We start from the raw sequence: 19,419 nt of genomic DNA on the forward strand, positions 1-19,419 counted from the left end.
AGTAACGAGCCATCGGGCAGCCTGCGGGACAGACGTGGATCGAGTTCAAACCGTCAGAAGATTGTCACGCGCCCCGATTTGCTTCTCCACCTGTAACGGATGCCGCGGAGTTCGTCGTTTTTCAGCGCGGAAGAGAGGTTCGGACTGTCCGGTTTCGGTGCCCCCGAGAAAACGGAGTTCTGAGGAAGTTGGAAGAGATCGGAAGAACGAAGGGCCACGTTCTTTCTCAGAGCAGCGGTGAGGTTTGGAGTCGTAGGGTGCTGACCGGGGATGACCAGGGAACCGTCAGGGAGTTGATACGAAGCACCCCGAATGCTTTGATTGGCAAGAGCCTATCGGGCGGCGAAACCAAGAAACCATTTCAAAACTATGCAGCACCTGCAAAGCCGTGACAATGAGCGAGGTTAGGATTATGTCCTGTACTTTTGACAAGTCGGGAGCGAGCGGTTTGCGCGGGTCGATGATGATGGTTCCGTCAGGCAGGGTGTACGAAACCCCCTTAAGGTAGGGATTCTGAAGAGCGGCAGTCAGGGTGGGACTCTTTGGTTTTCTTGGATCTACAATCATGGTTCCATCTGGGAGGGTGAGGGTCGCTCCCTTCAAGGCCGGGTTATTAAGAGCCTGTTGAGAAGTAGGTTAACAGTTAGGTTCAAAGAAGGTGAGGTTTTACACTTCTAAGAAATACCCATTTTGTCACATCAGGGATTTGTAAATCAGGGTCGATGGCGCACCTTAAACAAGTCTGGTGAGATGGGTGTATTGGGATCTCTGACTCCTTCCGGCAGGATAAAGGAGGCATTCCTGAGAGCAGGGTTCTGCAGGGCATTGGCAAGATTCGGAGAGACTGGCTTCCGCGGGTCAATGATGATCGTGCCGTCGGGCAGTGTGTAAGACGCCGATTTCAGGTAAGGGTTCTGAAGTGCCGCGGCGAGGTTGGGGGATTTCGGTTTCTTCGGGTCAATGACGATGGTACCGTCGGGTAGCGAGTAGGACGCGTCACGTAAAGCGGGGTTCTTTAGGGCCAAAGCGAGGTTTGGGGAAACGGGTTGCTGCATGCGAAGAGAGGTAAACTGTAATCAAAGGCAGAAACGCCGTGTATTCAAATCACGACGCGCACATCAAACGTTACCTGGTTTTTAGGGTCGATGATTGTTCCATCGGGTAGAGTGTACGAAGCGGTCCTGAGATCCTGGTTCTGAAGTGCTCTGGCAAGGTTAGGAGACATGGGTTTCTGGGGAATTCGCGGGTCCTGTACAGGACAGAACGGAAGTGATGCCGCACGCGTTGAAAAGGACATATAAACGCTTACACGGGCTGTACCAAAAATGTATCCTTTCTTCGATCGCCCATTATGACGGCACGTCAAGCAGTAAGAACATACAGTATTTTTGGGATGCCCTGTATATGGAGAAAAGCTGATTCGATACTCACCCTGATAACTGATCCATCAGGCAAAATGTATGACGCCGCTCGGATTTGCTGGTTTTGCAAAGCTTGACTGAGCTGCGGTGAGGAATTTGGTTCCGCGTAAGGTGACACTAAGGTACCGTCCGGCAGACGGTAAGATGCCCGCGTCAGCTGTGGATTGTGGATGGCACTCGCCAGCATTGGTGAGGAAGGTGGCGGGGGTCCATAGGATCGGCCGGGTTGCAAAGGGGTCTGATAGGATGCCTGGCGGATATTTGGGTTCTGCTGCAGTGCGCTGCGGAGCTTTGGGCCGACGGGCGCATAAGGGCTGGGGCGTTGCATCATTGGGGATCTTAGAGTCGTAACGTTCTGAAAGTCGGCGCGGTTTTGCAAAGCGTCGTAAAGCAGCGGTGCCGGACCGGGCTCGGATATGTAATCGTACCCGGTAACGTATGTCTGTCCGTACGGCGAGTGGAGCTGTGGAGTGGGATAGGACGCTACCCCTCTGAGGGCTTGACTATGTCTCATGGCTCCAGAAAGCATCGGAGATGAAGGACTGGATGGGGCATACGGGGACTGAAGCCCTTGAAGGGGAGTGCCATAGGAGGCATCTCTCACTGCCTGGTTCTGCAGCGCTCTTGAAAGCATGGGGGAAGTAGGGGCCATGGGCTGCTCGTAAGGAGATGCTGCTCTTTGCAGAGGAGAAGCATAGGATGCGTTTCTTACCGCCTGGTTTTGAAGGGCGCCGGACACTACCGGGGAAGGAGGGACTCTGGACTGCTCGTAAGGCGATAGCGGCGTCGGCAGAGGAGAAATGTAGGATGAGTCTCCCACCGCTTGATTCTGCGGAGCGCTGAACAAAAGTGGTGAAGAAGGAACCATGGGCGCCTCGTGGGGGGCCAATGGGGAAATGTAGGCGGCGTCGCGGAGTGTTTGGTTTTGCATGGCAGCAGAGATCAAAGGGGATGAGGGAGGATACGGCTCTGCATACCAGGCTGCCGTCCTGTCCATGCCCGCCACTGGGACAGATTGAGGGCTTAAAGGGGAGGATAAAGAGGCCTGTCTGACAGCTTGATTTTGTAAGGCGCTAGATAGCATCGGCGAAGCGGGGGTGGCAACCGGGTCGGCGAAAGGATCCACGTAGGGAGTCGAGCCGTACGACTCCGATGGATGGATGCCGGAAGATGGCAAGAGGGCGGTGGACGTGCGAGGGGAGAGGCGTGGGGACGATGGATGCGATATGCCCTTGATTGGGGGGGGACTAGGAGACATCCTTCTTAAGGAATTTCGGGCCACCAGCGGATGGCCGCGGGCAACAGGACGCGGGGGAAAGCGGCCGGATTCCCGCCTCACAAGGGGAGCACGGTGAATCATGTGAGGGGACTGAAACGGGGAGGACTGATGAGATGAGTCGATAGTGAGAACAGATGATCTATTGCTTCTTACAGATGCGGCACGGAAAGGACGCACATTCTGAGTGGGTGGAGGTACCGGGCGCCCTCTAAGACCCATCGGTGAGGGTCTGACAGTTCCTAATGGAACATTTCCACCTATTCTATGTCGGGTGGGTGGTGTGGGATCCCGCAATAGTCGCGTAGACCGGCGCGAGAGAGTGGGAGATGCTGGTCGAGGCCCTTCAGGGGATAAACTTCGGTGAGATTGAGTCGGAGACTGCCTTCTGCTGAGTTGAGGCGAGAGGGCAGGAAAAGCGGGATCTGGAGACGGTTGTCCGGTCGACCTCCTCCCTCCAAACTGACTGCCGGCCGGAGCGGGCGTCGCCGCCGGACTGCGCGTCCTCATCGACGCACGTGGCGAGGAGGGAGGAGAGCGCTGGATCATTGAGGTCCTCGGTGACGGCGGGGGACTTTGTTGAGTTATGGAAGCGCGGGGTGAAAAGGACGGGGAGAGTACCTGAGCCAGGGGGGAGTGCGGTCGCATTCTAGGACGAGCCAGGGGCGAGGCCACGGGAGAGGACCGATATGGGATCTGCTGTGAAATAACAGAAGGGGGTCTTTGAGCATTTATGATACTATTCCTCATGGCTGAATGCGGCGAGGGGATTTGTCTTTGTGGCAGGACTGGTGAGGGTACCATAGAGGCCATAGCATTGAGGTGATGTGGCACTTGAGCTGTGGGGATGGCGACAGAGCGTCTGGACGGACTCGGAGAGGGTGCCGTCCTGCGGGCGGGAAGGGGGGACATGCTCGCTTGCTTGATAATCATTGCAGTTGGTGTGGGTATTGATGGAAGGTCAGGACCCATTATCTGGGGATGGGGTGATGCTATCTGGTGTGACATCATCTGCTCTTCCGGTGACATCGCAGCATGGGGAATCATCATTTGCGCTGGGCGTCGCGACATCATCTGCTCTTCCGGTGACATCGCAGCATGGGGAATCATCATTTGCGCTGGGTGTCGCGACATCATCTGCTCTTCCGGTGACAGCATTGCTTGGGGGAGCAACGTTTGTGGTGACATCACCGGTTGCTGTGACATTGCCATTTGCTCCCCTGGCGACATCATTGATTGGGGAACAGTCATCGGAGGTGACATCCCTTGCTGCGGCAACATCACTTGCTGCGGCAACATCACTTGCTGCGGCAACATCACTTGCTGCGGCAACATCACTTGCTGCGGCAACATCACTTGCTGCTCTAACATCCCTTGCTGTGAAGATAGCATGTGTTGCGGGGACATGACCTGGAGTGGTAGCATTAGGGGTGCCATACCCTGCTCCCCGAACACGTGCCGCTGCGGTGACGTCGCCGGCATTATGTGCTGGGAGGACATCAGCGTTTGCTCTTGCGGCGACATCACTGGCTGCTGCAAAAACATGCCGTTTGAATGGCCTGGCGCGAGAGGTATCTGGTCTTCATACTGGATATCGGACATGTCTTCAAATTCCGGATCCGGTGGGAGATTGGGAGGAGGAGGGGGAAGCGGTACTTCGAGGCGCTCTTTTCCAAAGAGGCGCACCTGAGGTCTGGGAACTCGGAAAGTCTCGCCACCCTGAAGCCCCCCCGCGTCACCCGCGTACTGCTCAATCCGGTCTGCGTACTGGCCAACATACAGACCGGGTACATCCGTCGCCTGCCCTCCGGACACGTGTTGGCCTCCCGGGAGATAACCGACCACGTGCTGAGAGTCGTAGTCTTGGTAGGGAACCCCCATAACCTCGCGGTAGTCGGCCAGAGCGCCGCCGCCTCGCGTTCCGAAAGCTGCGGCGTGAAGATTATCGTAATATTCGTCATAATGAACCTGAGCCTGATGAAGCCCATACACTGGATCCTCGCCGCTTGGCGAGTGGTAGTCCAGACCCACTTCGTCGTACATTGGCATCGCCTGTCGCTGGTAGCCATATAGCGCTGGTTCCTGGTCTCCGTAGTACCCCGGGACGACCGGCTGGGGCGCGCGGTAGGCCCCTGCGTCCTCGTCATAAAGCTCTTGCGCGTAATATTCGGCGTCGGGGTCGTAGATGCCCTCGTCTTCGTAGTAGCCCAAATCCTGGTAGTCTACCCCCGTTCCGTCAAAGTAAGCGTACGGATCCGGGCCCCCGTAAGCCATCTCGTCGCCGCACTCGTCATATCCGTCGCCCGAGCGTTGGCAATCATTTGGATCGTATCCGCGTGGGTCTTCCCACCGCTCGTAAGCACGGTTGCGGAAGCCGCGGAGGTGTCGCCGCCGGCTGTCCCCGCGGCGCCCCTCCCAGTATTGCTGTTCGGCGTGCCATCGCATCTTGTTGAACACAAAGCGGTCGTTTAGCCATCTGGCCGCCGCGGCAACCCGACCCAGAACTGTACTCCTGCCCTTCAATCCGCCGCCCTGACCGTTTTTCTTCCCGAACAAGCCCTTAAAGAAGCCGCTCTTTTTCTCAGAGTTGGCACCTCCGCCCAGGCGCAGGAGCATATAGGTGGCCTTCTTTCCATTGTTTTCTGCCTCCTCCTTGGCCTCCTTCTTCCTCTTCTTGCTGGCCTTGAACCTCATCATGAAGCGAGACGTGTTCTTCAGCATAGACTTGCGGCGCTTCTTCTTGGCCAGCCGGTTCCGCCTCTTGCCCAGGCCGAGAAACAAGCGAGAGGTGCTCTTGAGCTTTTTGCGGCTATTTCTCCGCCGCTTGAAGCCGGAAAACTTCATGAACATTCGGGACATGTTCTTCAGGCCTTTTTTCGGGATTTCCCGACCGGGAACGGGAGCGGCCTCCTCGCTCTTCTTCCCTCTCGTCTTCTTAAGTTCGCCATCCGGCCTCGCGCCTTTATGCCGGCGGTGCCCATCTTTCGGTATCTTTTGGGGCTCGTCCTCTTCGTCGTCCTCGTCTTCCTCGTCCTCCTCCGCCTCGTCTTCTTCCGAGTCCACGTCGCCTCTCCTTCGCCTCGCCTTTGCCGCCGCCCCGCGTCCTCCTCTCCCTCCTCGGCCTCTCGCGTCGTCCTCGTAGTCCTCCTCCTCTTCACTCGGCTCCTCCTCCTCTTCTTCATCGTCCGGGAGTTCATCCTCTTCCTCCCCCTCCTCTTCCGACTCCACTTTCTTGGCCTTTCCTTTGTCTTTTCCTTTTTTATCGTCTTTTCCTGATTTCTTATCACCCTTTCCTTTCTTGGCATCCTTGGCTCCTTTTTTATCGTGCTTCTTGTCCTCGTTCACACCTCTCTTGTCCTCTTTCACCCCTTCCTTGCCATCTTTGCCTGCTTTCTTGTCTCCCTTGCCGCCCTTCCGGTCATCCTTCCCCTTTTTTTCTTCCTCCTTCTTCTTCTCGGGCTCGGCTTTCCCGCCCTTCTTTCTGTCGTCCTTCTTGGTGTCTTTCTTGCCGGGCATTTTGCGGCGATTCGGCTAGCGGCGCATCACCGTCGCGCCCCCGCGAATACTGGAGGAGGTCAAAGGACAAAGGTCGGGTTGACTTTTAGCGCCAAAAATGGGAGCTGATATGTTCAGAAGTGAGAAACAAAACGCTCCGCTCTGACCTTTAAGAAAGTTTAGATATGCCTTGGTGGATTTGTGCTGCGTGAGGGCACGCCTTCCTCGCCGGAGCTCTGCGCCGGGCCCCCTCGAGCCTCCTGGGACGAGGACGCGGATAGTCAAACCTGAGCGATATGTCAATGACCTTCAAAAACAGATGTTGAAAAGAAGTTGGGCTTTTAGAACGCGACCGGCGAAGAAACGAAACACTCGGAACTCGAAACGGATCGAAATGATTTTTCGCCGACGTCGGGCCGAGTGCCTCGGAATCCGCGCGAAGCAATTTTGGATCGAAAAAAAACCCGAATCCGTTTCTGATACTCATACGCAAACGCAAGATACGTCGCGCTATCTCCGGCCGCCATTTAGGAGATCGGGCGTCCGACACCATCCGTTCGGTTTCTCGCTGGCTCGCCCGCCAGAAAACGACTCGTAAACGGCAAATGGGCATCCGTATAAGGCGGGGCTTTGCGACGTACGGCCCGGCCCGCGAGATGGTTTTCTTTCGTAAAGTACGAAGTCGAGCCGAACCTTTTTCCAATCGGTGAAAACCTTGAAATGATGTACCCTGTAATGTTCATGTCTGATGATTAACGGCGGTTTTGTTTTTCTTCTATTTTGGACAGCATTAAAAAACAATAATACATCTGAATTTGTTGTTTAAAGCGATATGAATGTTTCTGATCATTTTATGGAGTAATTATTGTTTAAGACACCTGGGAAGGGATTTCAAGTGTGGGAAAAAACAATTTCTAAGTCTAAAGATGACTCCAGACCTCCTGCCCTTTGTTGCTGAACCGAGGTCACGCAAGAACAAGACCGATTCATACCTCAATCTTGTGGTGTGGTTAATGTTTTACGTCATATCTGTAGAAAAAAAAAATACATACTCACACACACATATATATATATATATATATATATATATATATATATAGAGAGAGAGAGAGAGAGAGAGAGAGAGAGAGAGTGAGAGAGAGAGAGCGAGAGAGAGAGAAAAATAGCGAAACTAAAGCCGACTCCCAGAACCGATCTACTGCCCCCGTTTCGATGAGGTCTCCGACAGGGCCGACAGATAGCGTATTCTCGTATGCGCGTGTCCTTTGATATCAGGTCAGGAGGACAAACACTTCTCATAAATCTCAATCTGGCAATCTCAACACACACGCACGCACACGCTCACGCACACACACCTACGGTCACCTCGCCGGCAAGCGCTAAAGAATTGGAAAAGTTGGTCCTACGGGCTCTTCCTCTGGACGCAGCTAGACGGGAAAAAAAAGAAAAAGAAAGAAAGTCCTCGAGGACGGCCTTCCGTCCCCCGTCCGCGTCTCCGTCTCCAGTGTTTGCTGTAGGCGCGCCTTCGGTGGGAGCTTCTTGCGCCGGCCGGCGCAAGGTGCCTTCATTTGTCATCCTGCTCTACGGGTGAAACCCGAGAGTGGCGGATAGCGGCGGAGGGGGCGGGGCATAAATAATACAAAAGCTTGACAGACACGACAGGAAAGGCGGAGATAAAGGACGAGACGCGGGACACGGAAGAGAAACCGCAAAGGGAGTTTTCCTCAGATGACGCGGCAGCGTCTCCCACCCGCCGGCTTCGGCCGAGGCCGAGAACGCTTCAACCCAGAATCCGGTTTGGCTTTCTGTCATGACTCCGGGTGGAACCGCCGTACTTGCCGGGCCTCCCGTCAAAACCGGGAAATCGGAAGCGCCCCGGCAAAACGGGGATTGTATTTTCATCGGCCGAGGCGGCGTACCATCGAAGCCGAGCCGCCGACGTTACCCGCCGTCCGTCGGACGAGCCTTCGAAATCGTACTCGGGACCTATTCCCACGTTGAAAAAGAGCCACCTCCCGTTTCGGTCATTCGCGTCAGCCTCTTTTGGAACCTCCTCAAGCTCGGCGCGGAAAAAGGAAAAAGATATACCGAAACGAACGGACACCCGGTATTGAATTTCGGGACCCTCGTGAAAATGTACAAACAGGTTTCGGGGAGTGAATGAGCGAAGAATCAAATGAATTCTGAGTGCTATTTCGGCGGATGGTAATCTCAAGTTCAATTGGTACACGCGTGCGAGACACAGCCGCAAAAGAAAAGCAAGAAGGAGCGAGTCGGTCGGAACTGCTACGGGACTGCCGGGCCGGCGAACGGCTCCGACCCGCGGGCCCTCCGGGTTCTCGGCAAAAACCATCTGCCCCGCGGCGTATGCGTCAAGCGTATTTTGCACCGCGCCCTATTATTCGGTCTCCGCTCCTTGTTTCTCGCTCTCGTTATCGCTACTGCCCATCGCTCCATTACGGACCGCCGTCTGCCGCTCGGGGAAGTGAGCGGAATAGGGATCGCGAGTTTCGGCCAGGTATTTGCCCCGGCGCGGGCACCCGCAGCAACGAAAGCCCCCTCGGCGGTCCTCTCGTTTATTCTGGCCTTTCTTCTCGGGCTGGCCCCGCGCGCGCCGGAAAGTGTGTCAGGAGATGGCTTCAAGGGCTAAACGGAGCATAACAGATGAAGGTAAGGCGTTCGCCCCTGCTTTTTTTTTTTTTTTTTCCTCACCCCTCTCCCGCGACCCCTCTTGTAGTTCTCCCGCGAGACGCCAGGAGGAGCCCGCCCGTAGAACGAACGGCAGCCCGCGTCATTATCTCCGGATTGTCTCCGCGAGCCAGACGACCTTGCCCCCCCCCAGCCCCAGCCCCAGCCCACGCACACGCGCAGCAGCTAGCCCGCTTTTTGGATGATGGAAGCCCGCGGAGGTTCTGCATCGCCGCCCCCCTACACTTTGGCAACATTCGGCCTATTTTTAGCAGCGTTTTCCAGAGTGACATAGACGGGGGTTGAAGCGATCGAACCTTTCGCCGCGTATTTTGGCAGAACCGTTGTTTTCTCGGCACGCTCGCTATTTTGTTGCCCGGGTCAAAGTTCTGCGTTCAAAACAACAGCCGATAGTGACTATTTCAATAATAGCCAAAGAAAGAAGCGCTAGAATTGGATTTTTTAACGAGTAACTACTTTTTTACATCGTTTCTACAGGTTGGTCTCAAACTGTTAAAAAAATAACGGAGGGCATCAAAGTGGCTGAAATAAACAAAAAAGAATCCTTTTTTGATTGCAATGACTCTTCACATGGCAAAATCCTTGCCTTTTATTGTCAGCGTCTGGGTGAATTTTCAGCTCCCCGGTGTCTTCTTTCAATACTTTGAGGTGAAACGGCTGGGACGCATTTTCAAAAGCCAAGAACAGCGGCAAAGCGGAGAAGGAAAATATCCGAAAAGATGTGGGCAAGCGCGGCATTTTTTTGCTCCGGCGGGCGGCGCGCTCTCCGGGGAAGGTCCTCGGACTTGAGATGCGCCACCGGGGGAAGGCCGCGTCTTTGATACCGGCGTCGTATCGCGTCTCCCGCCGCCGGAACATTGAGAGCGGCGCGTGTGCACGCTGGCACGCACGCTGGCACGCACGCTCCGGGGTCCTTTGGCGCTTTTGGCACATCAACCCGATGACTTTCGGTTCCGGCGCGGCTCGGGGCGAGCGCGTCGCCGCCCGCCCTCACGCCCGCCCGGACACCCGCCCGTCGCCGCTCTCCGAGCAGCTGATCCCGCGTCGGCAGCTGATCCCGCGTCGGCCCGGGGGCCCCCGTGGCTCCGGCCCAGCCCCGCTTCCGTTCCGGAATCCCATCCGGGCGCGCGCGGCGCTCCCTCCCCGCTCGCCCCAAATTCAGGCTACCAAAGGAAAAAAATCGCGTCCCTCCTTACCGAGGCAAACTCGGGACGCGGGAGACCGAAATTCTCGCCGTCTAACGATGACGGCCGGCGATGGAAAAATAACGTGAGCTCAAACGACAAAAACGGTCCGGAGCGAATCGAGCGAAACGTGAGAAAAACAAAACCTTGACCAAAAAAGAAGAGAAAAAAACACGAAAGAAAACGAAATTGAGGAAAGCATCAGTTGGAAAAAAGATGTGGAAAATCCTTAAGGAAAACCCCAGAGGGGATACGTATCGCGAGGCGGAGAAAAAAATCAGACGAACTTTCAAAAACTAATTGAACGAAGCGTGGGGAAAACAAAACAAAAAGAAAGAAAACAAAAGCATTCAAAAACAAAGTAAAAATGGTCACCGAAATGAATAGCCGCGAAAATGCAAAACGGACGCCAAAGAATCTTGAAAAAATAGAAGCCAATGAAATCAAAAGAAAAAGCCGGCCGATGACACGCAAGGGGAAAATGGGGGGGCTCAATCCGGCTGCGGGCGGGCGCGCCGTTTCCTTGCGATACGGCGGCGTTGGCCGCGATGCGACGGGGGCGTCCGGCCGCTTTCTCCGTTTAGCGCGACGACGTGAAAATCCACCCCCCCCCCGCGTGACATCATCCGTCTTTTTCCACGGCCTTTGACCGAGCTATGCCCACGAGGCCTTTGCTACGGTTCCCAATCGGGGGGGAACAAAACGGCCGAAAGCGGGCGCCCGAGCCGCCGCCAAGGAAAAACAACGGGGGCGCTTTTAAAGGCGCGTGGTCGTATCCGGTCCGACGCGCCGGATCGGGCCTCTGCCGATCCCGTCCGACGGAACGGGAACGGCGTCCAAAGCGCGACGTAATCCGAGGTAGGGTTACGTGGGGCGGGGGCAGGAGGAAAAAACTAGCCTTGGCCCTCGCCCCCAACTTAGCGCGCGGCCCGAGTCTGGAAAAAAGAGGGAAAAAAACGCTCAAGGCCGCACGTAAAAATGCATCGGCGGAAGAAAGCGCTTGAAAAGCCCCCCGAAGGTGGCGCGCGGAGGCCAGGGGGGGCGCTCCTCTTCACGGGGGCCGCTCCTCTTCACGGGGGCCGCTCCTCTTCACGGGGGCCGCTCCTCTTCACGGGGCCGCTCCTCTTCACGGGGGCGTCTTTCTTTCGGCCGGCTGAGCCCATAATAAAAAAAAGAAAAAGTCTGCCTCCAGATGAGCTATTTGAAATTGTTCAGTGGACTGCGCCGATTAGCTTCAGCCCGCCGCCGCCGCCGCTTACAACTTTTGTGACGCTCCGCTGCACCGGCCCGCTGACTAATGCCCCCCCCCCCGATAAAAACAAAACGGAGCCGCGTCCGAAACCCGACGGCTCCGTTAATAACCCGAGCGCGGAACTCCGTCACGTTATCCCAGCCCCGAAACCCCGACCCGTCCGTCCGTCCGTCCGTCCGTCGGCGGTTTTTTCGAACGGTTCCTTCCCGGTCCGGGATCGCGCCGCCGGTCCTCGTTGTCATGGAAACGCGCGGATTTCGGAATTTCGCGCCCGTCCCCGAGCGGGGCGCCGGCTCGTAACCGCCGCGCTCCGCCGCTAAAAAGCGGTGACGCCGATCGAGCGGTTACCGTGGCGACCGGAAATTGCCCACATGGTTTTTTTTTTGCGCTTGTGTGTCAGAGTCCTTGTGTAATGCTTTTCTCTCCTCTCTGATCTATTTACGTACCTTGCTATTCGTCGGTTCGCGCGGCGGCCGCCCGCCGCTTTCCGTTCGGCGGGAGCGCTCTTTTGGTTTCCGCCTCGGCCCAACGCGCTTTTGTCTCGGCTAATTATACGCGAAAAGGAACGCCGGTCCTCGTCGGCGCGCCGTACCGCGGCGCCGCCGCGGCTTTTGCCGCCTTTCATGGTCACGCGCTCGCGGGCGTCTTACTTCGGGCGCGTGCGCGTATGTGTACGCGTGAGTGCATGCGCCGTGCCATATCATCTCCCGCGCTATCAAAACGTCCCCTAATTGTCCCCCCTTCGGTATGCTTAGCACGCTCCCTTCTCACTTTTGGCAAAGTCTTCACACGTAGATTTCGCCGGCGTCCCCTCTTCGTTGTCCGCCTTGTTCCGCGCCGCCGTCGGCCAAGGACCGTTAAGGCCGAAGGTCACGTCGAGGGCCTCGTAGCCGGCGCCTCCGGCAAGGCCCGTTCGTCGCCTCCGAACCAAAAGCCAAAAAAAATGCCTTCCTCCCGAAAAGGAAAGGAGGTTACGCGAGCGCCCGCTTCCTTTCTCGCCTTTCTTTCGGGAGGAGGAGAGAAAAAGGGAGAGAGAGGACGGCGACAGGCGGAGGGAGACGCCAGAGAGCCCCGCGCCGAGCCCCGCGTCCGCTTTCGCCGCCCCGACCCCACGCGCGCCATCTGTCTGCGTCGGGGCTACGCGGCCGCTCTCCGGAGGCGGGGGGGGGGGGCTCCCCGAGGACCCCCTTCCGTTTCGATGGGCTAATTGCGGCTAATTGAGGGTCTCTCCGGCAAAGCCGGCGCGTCGGGGCGGGGGAGCGCGCGCGGCTCGGCCGATATCGAAAGTTTCGGTCGCCAGCGCGCCGCTATAGGCGCTAACCGCGCAGCCCTTATACCGGTGCTTCTCCATGATATTTTGCAAAGCTCCCCCCAGGAGAAGAAGAGAAAACATTTCACGCCCACCCCGCCTGTCGCGCCGACCGTAAGCGAGACCCCTACGAACCGCCACGTGACCGTACGCGTCGACTTTGGATAGGCGTTCCGCTTCCCGTCAAAGCCTTTGCGTTTGGACGCGAGCGCGGACAACGTTAGCCGTAGCTAAGATGGACATTGCGTTGGAAATTGTGGCCGGCAAGCGCGCCGACCGTATTTTCTCTCCTTTCCAAGGAAGGTTTCTTCCGCCGGGGCCGAACCCTCGGTAACCGAAGGCCTTCGTAGGTACGGCAGAAGCGCCGCCTAGCGTTCGCGGAGATCGACCCCGGAAAATTCCAAGATGAGATTGCTTCCGTTTGGCTCTGGTTTTTACGCGGGCGCCGAACCGCGGGCGCGTCCGATGCGTCGCCGGCGTCCGAGTCGAGGCCCTCCGTCGCCACACGCGCGGCCGCTTGTGTCGCCGCGACGCTGGTCCGCTATCGGTCGGCGTCACGACCCCCCAAGATACCGGTCCGCCCTCGCGGGGTCACCAAGACGCCGGTCTGCGTCAGGGGTCACTGAGACGGCTCCCTAAAGGTGGCGCGCGAGAGCGCTCGCCGTCTGGTATGCATGTTGTGCATTTTAGTGCCTAATCGACAGTCGAACGGCTTGGCCCCGGCTCCCCAGATTGCCGAGTATGGAAGCAAGCCGGCCCCGCTCGCCACAACTCGCGCGTCGCCTCGCTCAAAGGTGAAGAAATCCTTTGGGTAATTTTTCCCCATGATGTTGTTTTAATGGCGTGGGTGTATATTTTAGGTGAGGAGCACTCGCTCTTCTATTTGGATGGCAATTTTGAACATTTGGATGTTTTGTCTTGGGGAGGGGGGCCGTTTTCCACTCCTAAATAGACGTTTGATAATATTTTATAAATGGAGGATGAAGTCACCCTCCCTCTGCGCATCCGGGGCCCGGCGTCCCTATGTTTAATTAACTAGTCTGCCGCTGCCGTGGAAGCGCGTGGGCGGACCCGGCGAGCGAGCCGGCGAGCGAGCCGGCGAGCGAGCCGGCGAGCGAGCGGGCGAGCGAGCAGGAACATTTCCCTGCGCGTCTACCAACTTTGCTGCCGCCTTTGCCTTCTATCTTTCTTTCTCGTGCGCCTGTGCGGGAGGGAGGATGACATAGGGATGTACGCGCGCGCGCGCGCGTGACGGAATTTCCCCCGATGCGCACACGCGCTTTTTAGTCTCCCAAGAAGCCACGCGGAGGAGGACAGAAGAAGAAGAGGAGGAGGAGGAAGCTGTCCACGGGCTCTCACACTGCGGAACATCGTCCCGGAGATACCCCCCCTTCCTAACTCCCCCCACCCCCCCCCCCTTCCCAAAAAAATACAAAAAAAAAGAATCAGCCGATCCAACGCTCGCTCCCCGCGCCCGGACTCCGGAGCGGACGTTCGGACTCCGGAGCGGACGTTCGGACTCCGGAGCGGACGTTCGGACTCCATCGGGACACGACGGGTGGATTAATCCCAGCGCGCGCGCGCTCGTCATTTGTTGCTGGAGGCGCTCGCGCTTGCGTGTTGGGCTCGGGGTATTTTTGTTTGTTCCCCTCGCCTCGCATGGAGGAGCGATCGATGGATTAATTTGACGGGAGGGGGGGTGGGCTGGGGTGGCGGGGGGAGACTCACCCCTTTTGGAGGGCACCCGAATGGAGTAATAGGCTGCAATGTCATCTCCGCCCGGCCGCCTGGAGAGATGTGTCACGGGAATGGGGTGAGTGCCGCCGGAGCCCCGCTTGCGCGGGGCTGCGTTGGGGAGGGGGGTGGGGGGGGTTGCACACAACCTGCTGCGTATTTCTTTCGTATTTTTTCCGCGCACTTTTGAAGTCAACTCGACACGCTAAGGAGCGACGCCGCATCGCATCGCATCGCATCGCATCGCATCGCATCGCATCGCATCGCGCGCGCGCGCGCACGCGGGATTCAACAAGTCGCGCACCTCGGAGCTCATCGCGCTCCTTGCGATCGGCAGATCAAGTTGAAAGACTCCGGCGCCAGGAGGGACGTGGGCGACGGCGAGGAGCCGGGGACCGATCGCGAGAGGCGCCATGGGCGGCAAGCCGCCAGACGAAGGCGCGAAACGCGCCTTGTGACGAGCGAGGTAAGGTAAGAGCGGACGGCGAGGCCCGGGCGAGGCGGGGGAGGCGAGCGAGGCGGGCGAGGCGAGCGAGGCAGGCGAGGCGAGCGAGGCAGGCGAGGCAGGCGAGGCCAGGCCGCTCGCCGTCGCTCTCGCGTCGCCGCACTCGCTCTCGCCCTCGCCCTCGCGCTCGCGCTCGCGCTCGTCGCCTCTCCGACGACGCTCCCGATACAGTCACGTTTTGGCGCCGGCGCGGAAGTCGTGCGGCCTCCTAATTCTCCAGCGGGCGCATCATCCCCCCCCCCCCCCCCCCCCCCCCCCCCCCCCTCCAAAAGATGCTTTCTCGAGTTCTTCTCGATTCCAAGGACAGGAAAAAAGCCCACCGGCGGGCGGGCGCCTCCCGACCACCAGTAAGATCATCACCCATTCGAATCAAAACTCTACGGGCTTTGAAATGAACTCGTTGAATTCCAAAGACCTGTTTTGACGTTTTCCCCGACGGAGGGTTGGGTTACGCCAATGCCTCGGGCGCAAAGGCTCTCTTCCGTAAAGTTATGGAGCGCTCCGCGTCGGCGTCCGGACCTTTTCCGCTCTTCCGCCGTCAGAGCGAGCGCGAGTACGCGCCGTCGCCTCGGCGGCCCTCGGCGGCTCTCGGCCTTCCTTCTTGCTCTCCCGCTCGCATGAGAGCCGGCTAGCGAACGAGGTGAATTAACAGTCGTCGGGCCGTGGTCAACGCCCCCCCCCCTGTACGGGAGCGCGGCACCTTCCGTGGCAACGTGGAGTTTATCACGCCGTCCGCTCTCCCCGGCCGCAAACGGGCCGCCTCGAGTCGAGCGGGAATCAAAAGTCCTCCCCGTTGTCGCCATTGCACTTTTTCTTCCGTTTCCCCTTTGACTTTTGACGCTTCCCGTTCTTTCTCCGTCTACTTGTTCCGCTCCCTCTCCTCGCTCCTTCTTGCTTTTCTCTTTGCCGTCTTCCTCCTCTTCTTCGTTCCCGTCCTTTCTTCGTCCTCTCACCGTGGTTATTCCTCCTTCTCTCCTCTCCTCTCCTCCCGCTTCTTTTAGTCGTTTTTTTCGCTTCCTCCTGCCGTCTTCTTCTCTTCCTTGATTTTTTCTTCTTTTTCTCCTCCTCTTCCTCCTTCTCCTTCTTTATCTTATACGCTCTTTCTTTTTTCTCCTCTTCCTCCATGCTCTTTTCTTTCTCTCCTCCCACTTCCTGCGCTTTTCGTCTTCCCCTTGCTCTTTGGGCTTCTCCGCCATCCTCTTCTCTTCTTCCTCTCGTTTGGCTCCTCCGCCATCCTCTTCTCTTCTTCCTCTCGTTTGGCTCCTCCTTCGACCTCTCTTCTTTTCCCCCTTGTCTATTTTTCTTTCTTTTTTCTGAGCGGGCGGGCAGCGGATCTCCATTGGGGCGCGCGGCAAAGGCTAGGCGCCGTCATTTCCCCGTCCAAAGACGAAAATCCCCCCCGTAGACAAAAGCGGGCCGCGAGGCCCCCTCCGCGAGCGAGGGGGGTGGGGCGTCCCGGAAGCTGGCCGGCTCGCCAGATGCGCGCCGCCTTCTCCTTCTTGTTGAAGGTGACACGTTTTAGCGAGCGTTTCCTTGCCGATCGAAGGAAAGAGGGAGCGCGCCGGCGACCGGCGACTCCCAACGTCGACGCCTTCCGCCGCTCCCGGAACATCTGCGTCGCGCCGGCTCGTGCCGCTTCCCGGGAGCTTCCGGGAGTCGGGCGCGAGCCAAGGCCACCGGGACAAATCCGACGTCGAGCCTTTGGGAGATTCCCCCGTTTGGCGTTTTTGTCAACGTACCCGACTTTAAAGCCCTAACCGGAAGCCGCTTTTGACAATTTGCAAAGGCTCGTGCGCTCAGCTGAAAAACCGCATCGGAAACCCTAACCTACTTTGGAAACCCAAACCTTGCCTTAAAACTGGACTTTGAACCCCCGATTCGAAACCCCGCCCCTTTTTTGAATCCCAAACCGTGCCTAAAAACCGTGCCTAAAAACCGTGCCTAAAAACCGTGCCTAAAAACCGTGCCTAAAAACCGTGCCTAAAACCCACCAAACCGCCAAACCTCAACGCGCGCTCGGACCCCGGATTTTGAACAAGAAAACAAACAAAAAATGGCCTCCCGCTCGACGGCGCATCTGCAAACATCTGTCGGCGGCATCCGGCTGAGCGAGGAGGGCCCGCCAATTCGTCGGCGCCGCGACAAACACCTTCCGCGCGGCGCTCGCCGGCTCGCGCGTCAATATTAAGGGCGCGCCTCGGTGTGGATCCGAGCCATCTGTCATCCGTTTCCATAGCCGAGACGGCGAGAGCGGGCGGTCGTTGCGCCCGTCGTCGCGAAATGTTTTTTTTCAAGCGCCGGCGCCACGATCCCGTCCGACGGCGGCGACGTAACGACAGGTTTTCCGTCCCGGATCCCGACGGATCCGTATATCGCCCCCCAACGTACTTACGGCGAGTATGGATCCGATACCGAAGCGGAGCCGACGGCGGACGGGCCCGAACGGCCCCGGCGCGGCCGTCCCCGGGCAGAAGCGGCGCCACCTCAATTTGAACCGTACCCGTCGAGGGGAAGAGAACCCCGGCGGAGACCGTGCCCCGCGTAGCGTAGCGTTCAACTTCTTTACCGCGCGTGGCCGAAAGAGGAGCGCGCCGTCAAGCTTTCTGGCATGGGGAAAAGTCCCCCAAACGCCAGCCGCTAAATCACGTAGCCGAGGGCGAGCCTTTTTCTTCGCCCTTGTCCGCTTTACGAGCGCGCGGCCGGAACGCTATTAGCGGCTAGCAGATTTGTGTCTGCTTACAAGGAGAACGACGCCGGCGTTTAACGCCCCCGAACGTACTTACGGCGAGTATGGATCAGTAACCGGGGGGGGGGGGGGCTCTTACAGGTGAGCGGGAGGGGCAAGATAGCCGTTCCCAAGGGAGGGAGCCGAGGCGGCGACGAGATCGAGAGGCCAAAGAGCGTTCGGGGGCGGGCCTAGCCACTCCGTACCGCGGCGCGCTTCCGGTCCGGATCGGGCTCCCGTCCGGAAACCGTTCGGACGCCGCGGCCTTTCCCGGACTCGGTCCGACCTTTCCCTCGCCTCGCCTCTTCCCTTTTTCAGAGCCTCTTTGGTCTCCTTCCTTCCGTCCTTCTTCCGTCCGTCCGTCCTTCCTTCCTTCCTTCCGTCCTTCTTCCGTCCTTCCTTCCTTCCTTCCTCCTCCCTCCCTCCTTCTTCCTTCCTTCCTTTTTCTTTCCATCATCCTACGCGTAGGGAATAATTCCCGTTTGTCATTTTGAGCGCGTGCGATGACTTTGATGGTCCCGCTGCAAGCGTTCGCCGGCGGCGCCGGCGTGTAAAAAGTCCCTCATCAAATATAGAACGCAGATGTGACTTTTTTTTCCGGGCTCCTGGAAAAGCTCAGCGAAAACCTCGAAGAAGGTGACGCCTGCCAGGGCGGTCTTGGCCGGCCTGTCTAGAACCTTCTCCAAATGCGGGGAACTAGTTCCGCTTTCACCTTTCATCATGTTTCAAAAAGTATAAAAGGGTTTGAAAACGCCTTTTTTCTAGCGCCGTCATGTTGTATTTTTGCTCACGTTGGCAAAGGTGCCGTGTACTTTTTTCCTTCCCTTTGGTTAACCCGGAACGGCCTCTGTTTTCTTTTGCGGGGATTTCCTCAAGCCAAATTGTCCGGCTTCCTTCGAGCCTGGCCATGCCTTCGCGATGCGCAAAAGTTTCGGGAGCAATTGGTCCAGCTTCTCGGCCGGGACAGTTTTGTCAACTAAGGCCTTTAAATGACGAACGGCAGGGGAGCAGGATCGAGCCGTCCATTTTTTTGCCCAGCGCATTCATGGCAAAGGCCGGTCCCCGGAAATGATTTTTTAAGGTTTCTTACGAGCGTGAGCCCGGGCGGCTTCTGAGATGCTTGTCCAACGTCTCTTATGAGCTCATTTGAAGCTCTCTGCAAAAGTGCTGACATCCCCCGAATGACACCTCATCACCATCTCAAGGTCACCCCACACCCCGCCCGCCCGCCCGCCCGCATTACTAATTCCCTAGGTGGCCCAAACATTCTTCAGTCACGATACGGTGACGCTGCACTCGCCCATAAATGAAAAGGCTATTATACGACAGCGGCGCTACGGTTTGTAAACATTTCATAGGAAGGGGGTCCGGACTTGAAAAAAAAATGGTCAAAATACGTCTTCGGGAGGGATGGGAGGAGTTCATTTCAGTCACGTTCAAAAACAAACAAACAAAACACGCGTCTCTCTCTGTCGCGAGCTTCCGACCGGTGACCCGCGGCGCGGTCGACGGCCCCTCTTTCCTGCCGTCGTCTCCCGCTCCACGCCTGACATTTTTCCCGGTCGGATTCTGCCCAAAACGTCATCGCTCGCTTTTGCGCAAAGAGGGTTCGGAAGGGGGGGGGCATTTGGAATTCACGAGCAAATGAAAATGGCTCGAGCGGGCGCCAATGAAATAATGACATTTTGGGCCGACGGGCGGCAAGCGGCGCGTAATGCGCTCCGAGTTAAGGCTAACGAACCCAAAAATGCGCTGGCGCGCGGCGACGGGCGGGGAAACAAAGCCCGGGGTCGGGCTCGCTCGGCGCCG

The 19,419-nt window shown here is 57.7% G+C and overlaps 1 protein-coding gene across 4 annotated transcripts in view; it reads left to right on the plus strand.

Moving 5' to 3' along the window:
• The first annotated feature begins 13,772 nt into the window (after positions 1–13,772).
• grin2ab (glutamate receptor, ionotropic, N-methyl D-aspartate 2A, b) overlaps positions 13,773–19,419 on the plus strand; it is a 41,440-nt gene continuing 35,793 nt past the window's right edge. Inside the window, exons 1-2 of one of the 4 annotated variants that reach the window (XM_088418455.1) lie at positions 13,773–14,459; positions 14,718–14,851. In XM_088418455.1, the coding sequence (XP_088274581.1) occupies positions 14,442–14,459; positions 14,718–14,851 (152 nt within the window). In that variant the 5' untranslated portion in view covers positions 13,773–14,441. Of the gene's footprint in view, positions 14,460–14,717; positions 14,852–19,419 lie in introns of those variants that run through there. The other 3 variants (XM_088418454.1, XM_088418456.1, XM_088418458.1) reach the window with 3 other exon arrangements.

The sequence above is a fragment of the Hippichthys cyanospilos genome, chromosome 7 (assembly GCF_059441005.1).
Source record: "Hippichthys cyanospilos isolate Australia breed blue-spotted pipefish chromosome 7, RoL_Hcya_1.0, whole genome shotgun sequence".
Lineage (NCBI taxonomy): Eukaryota > Metazoa > Chordata > Actinopteri > Syngnathiformes > Syngnathidae > Hippichthys > Hippichthys cyanospilos.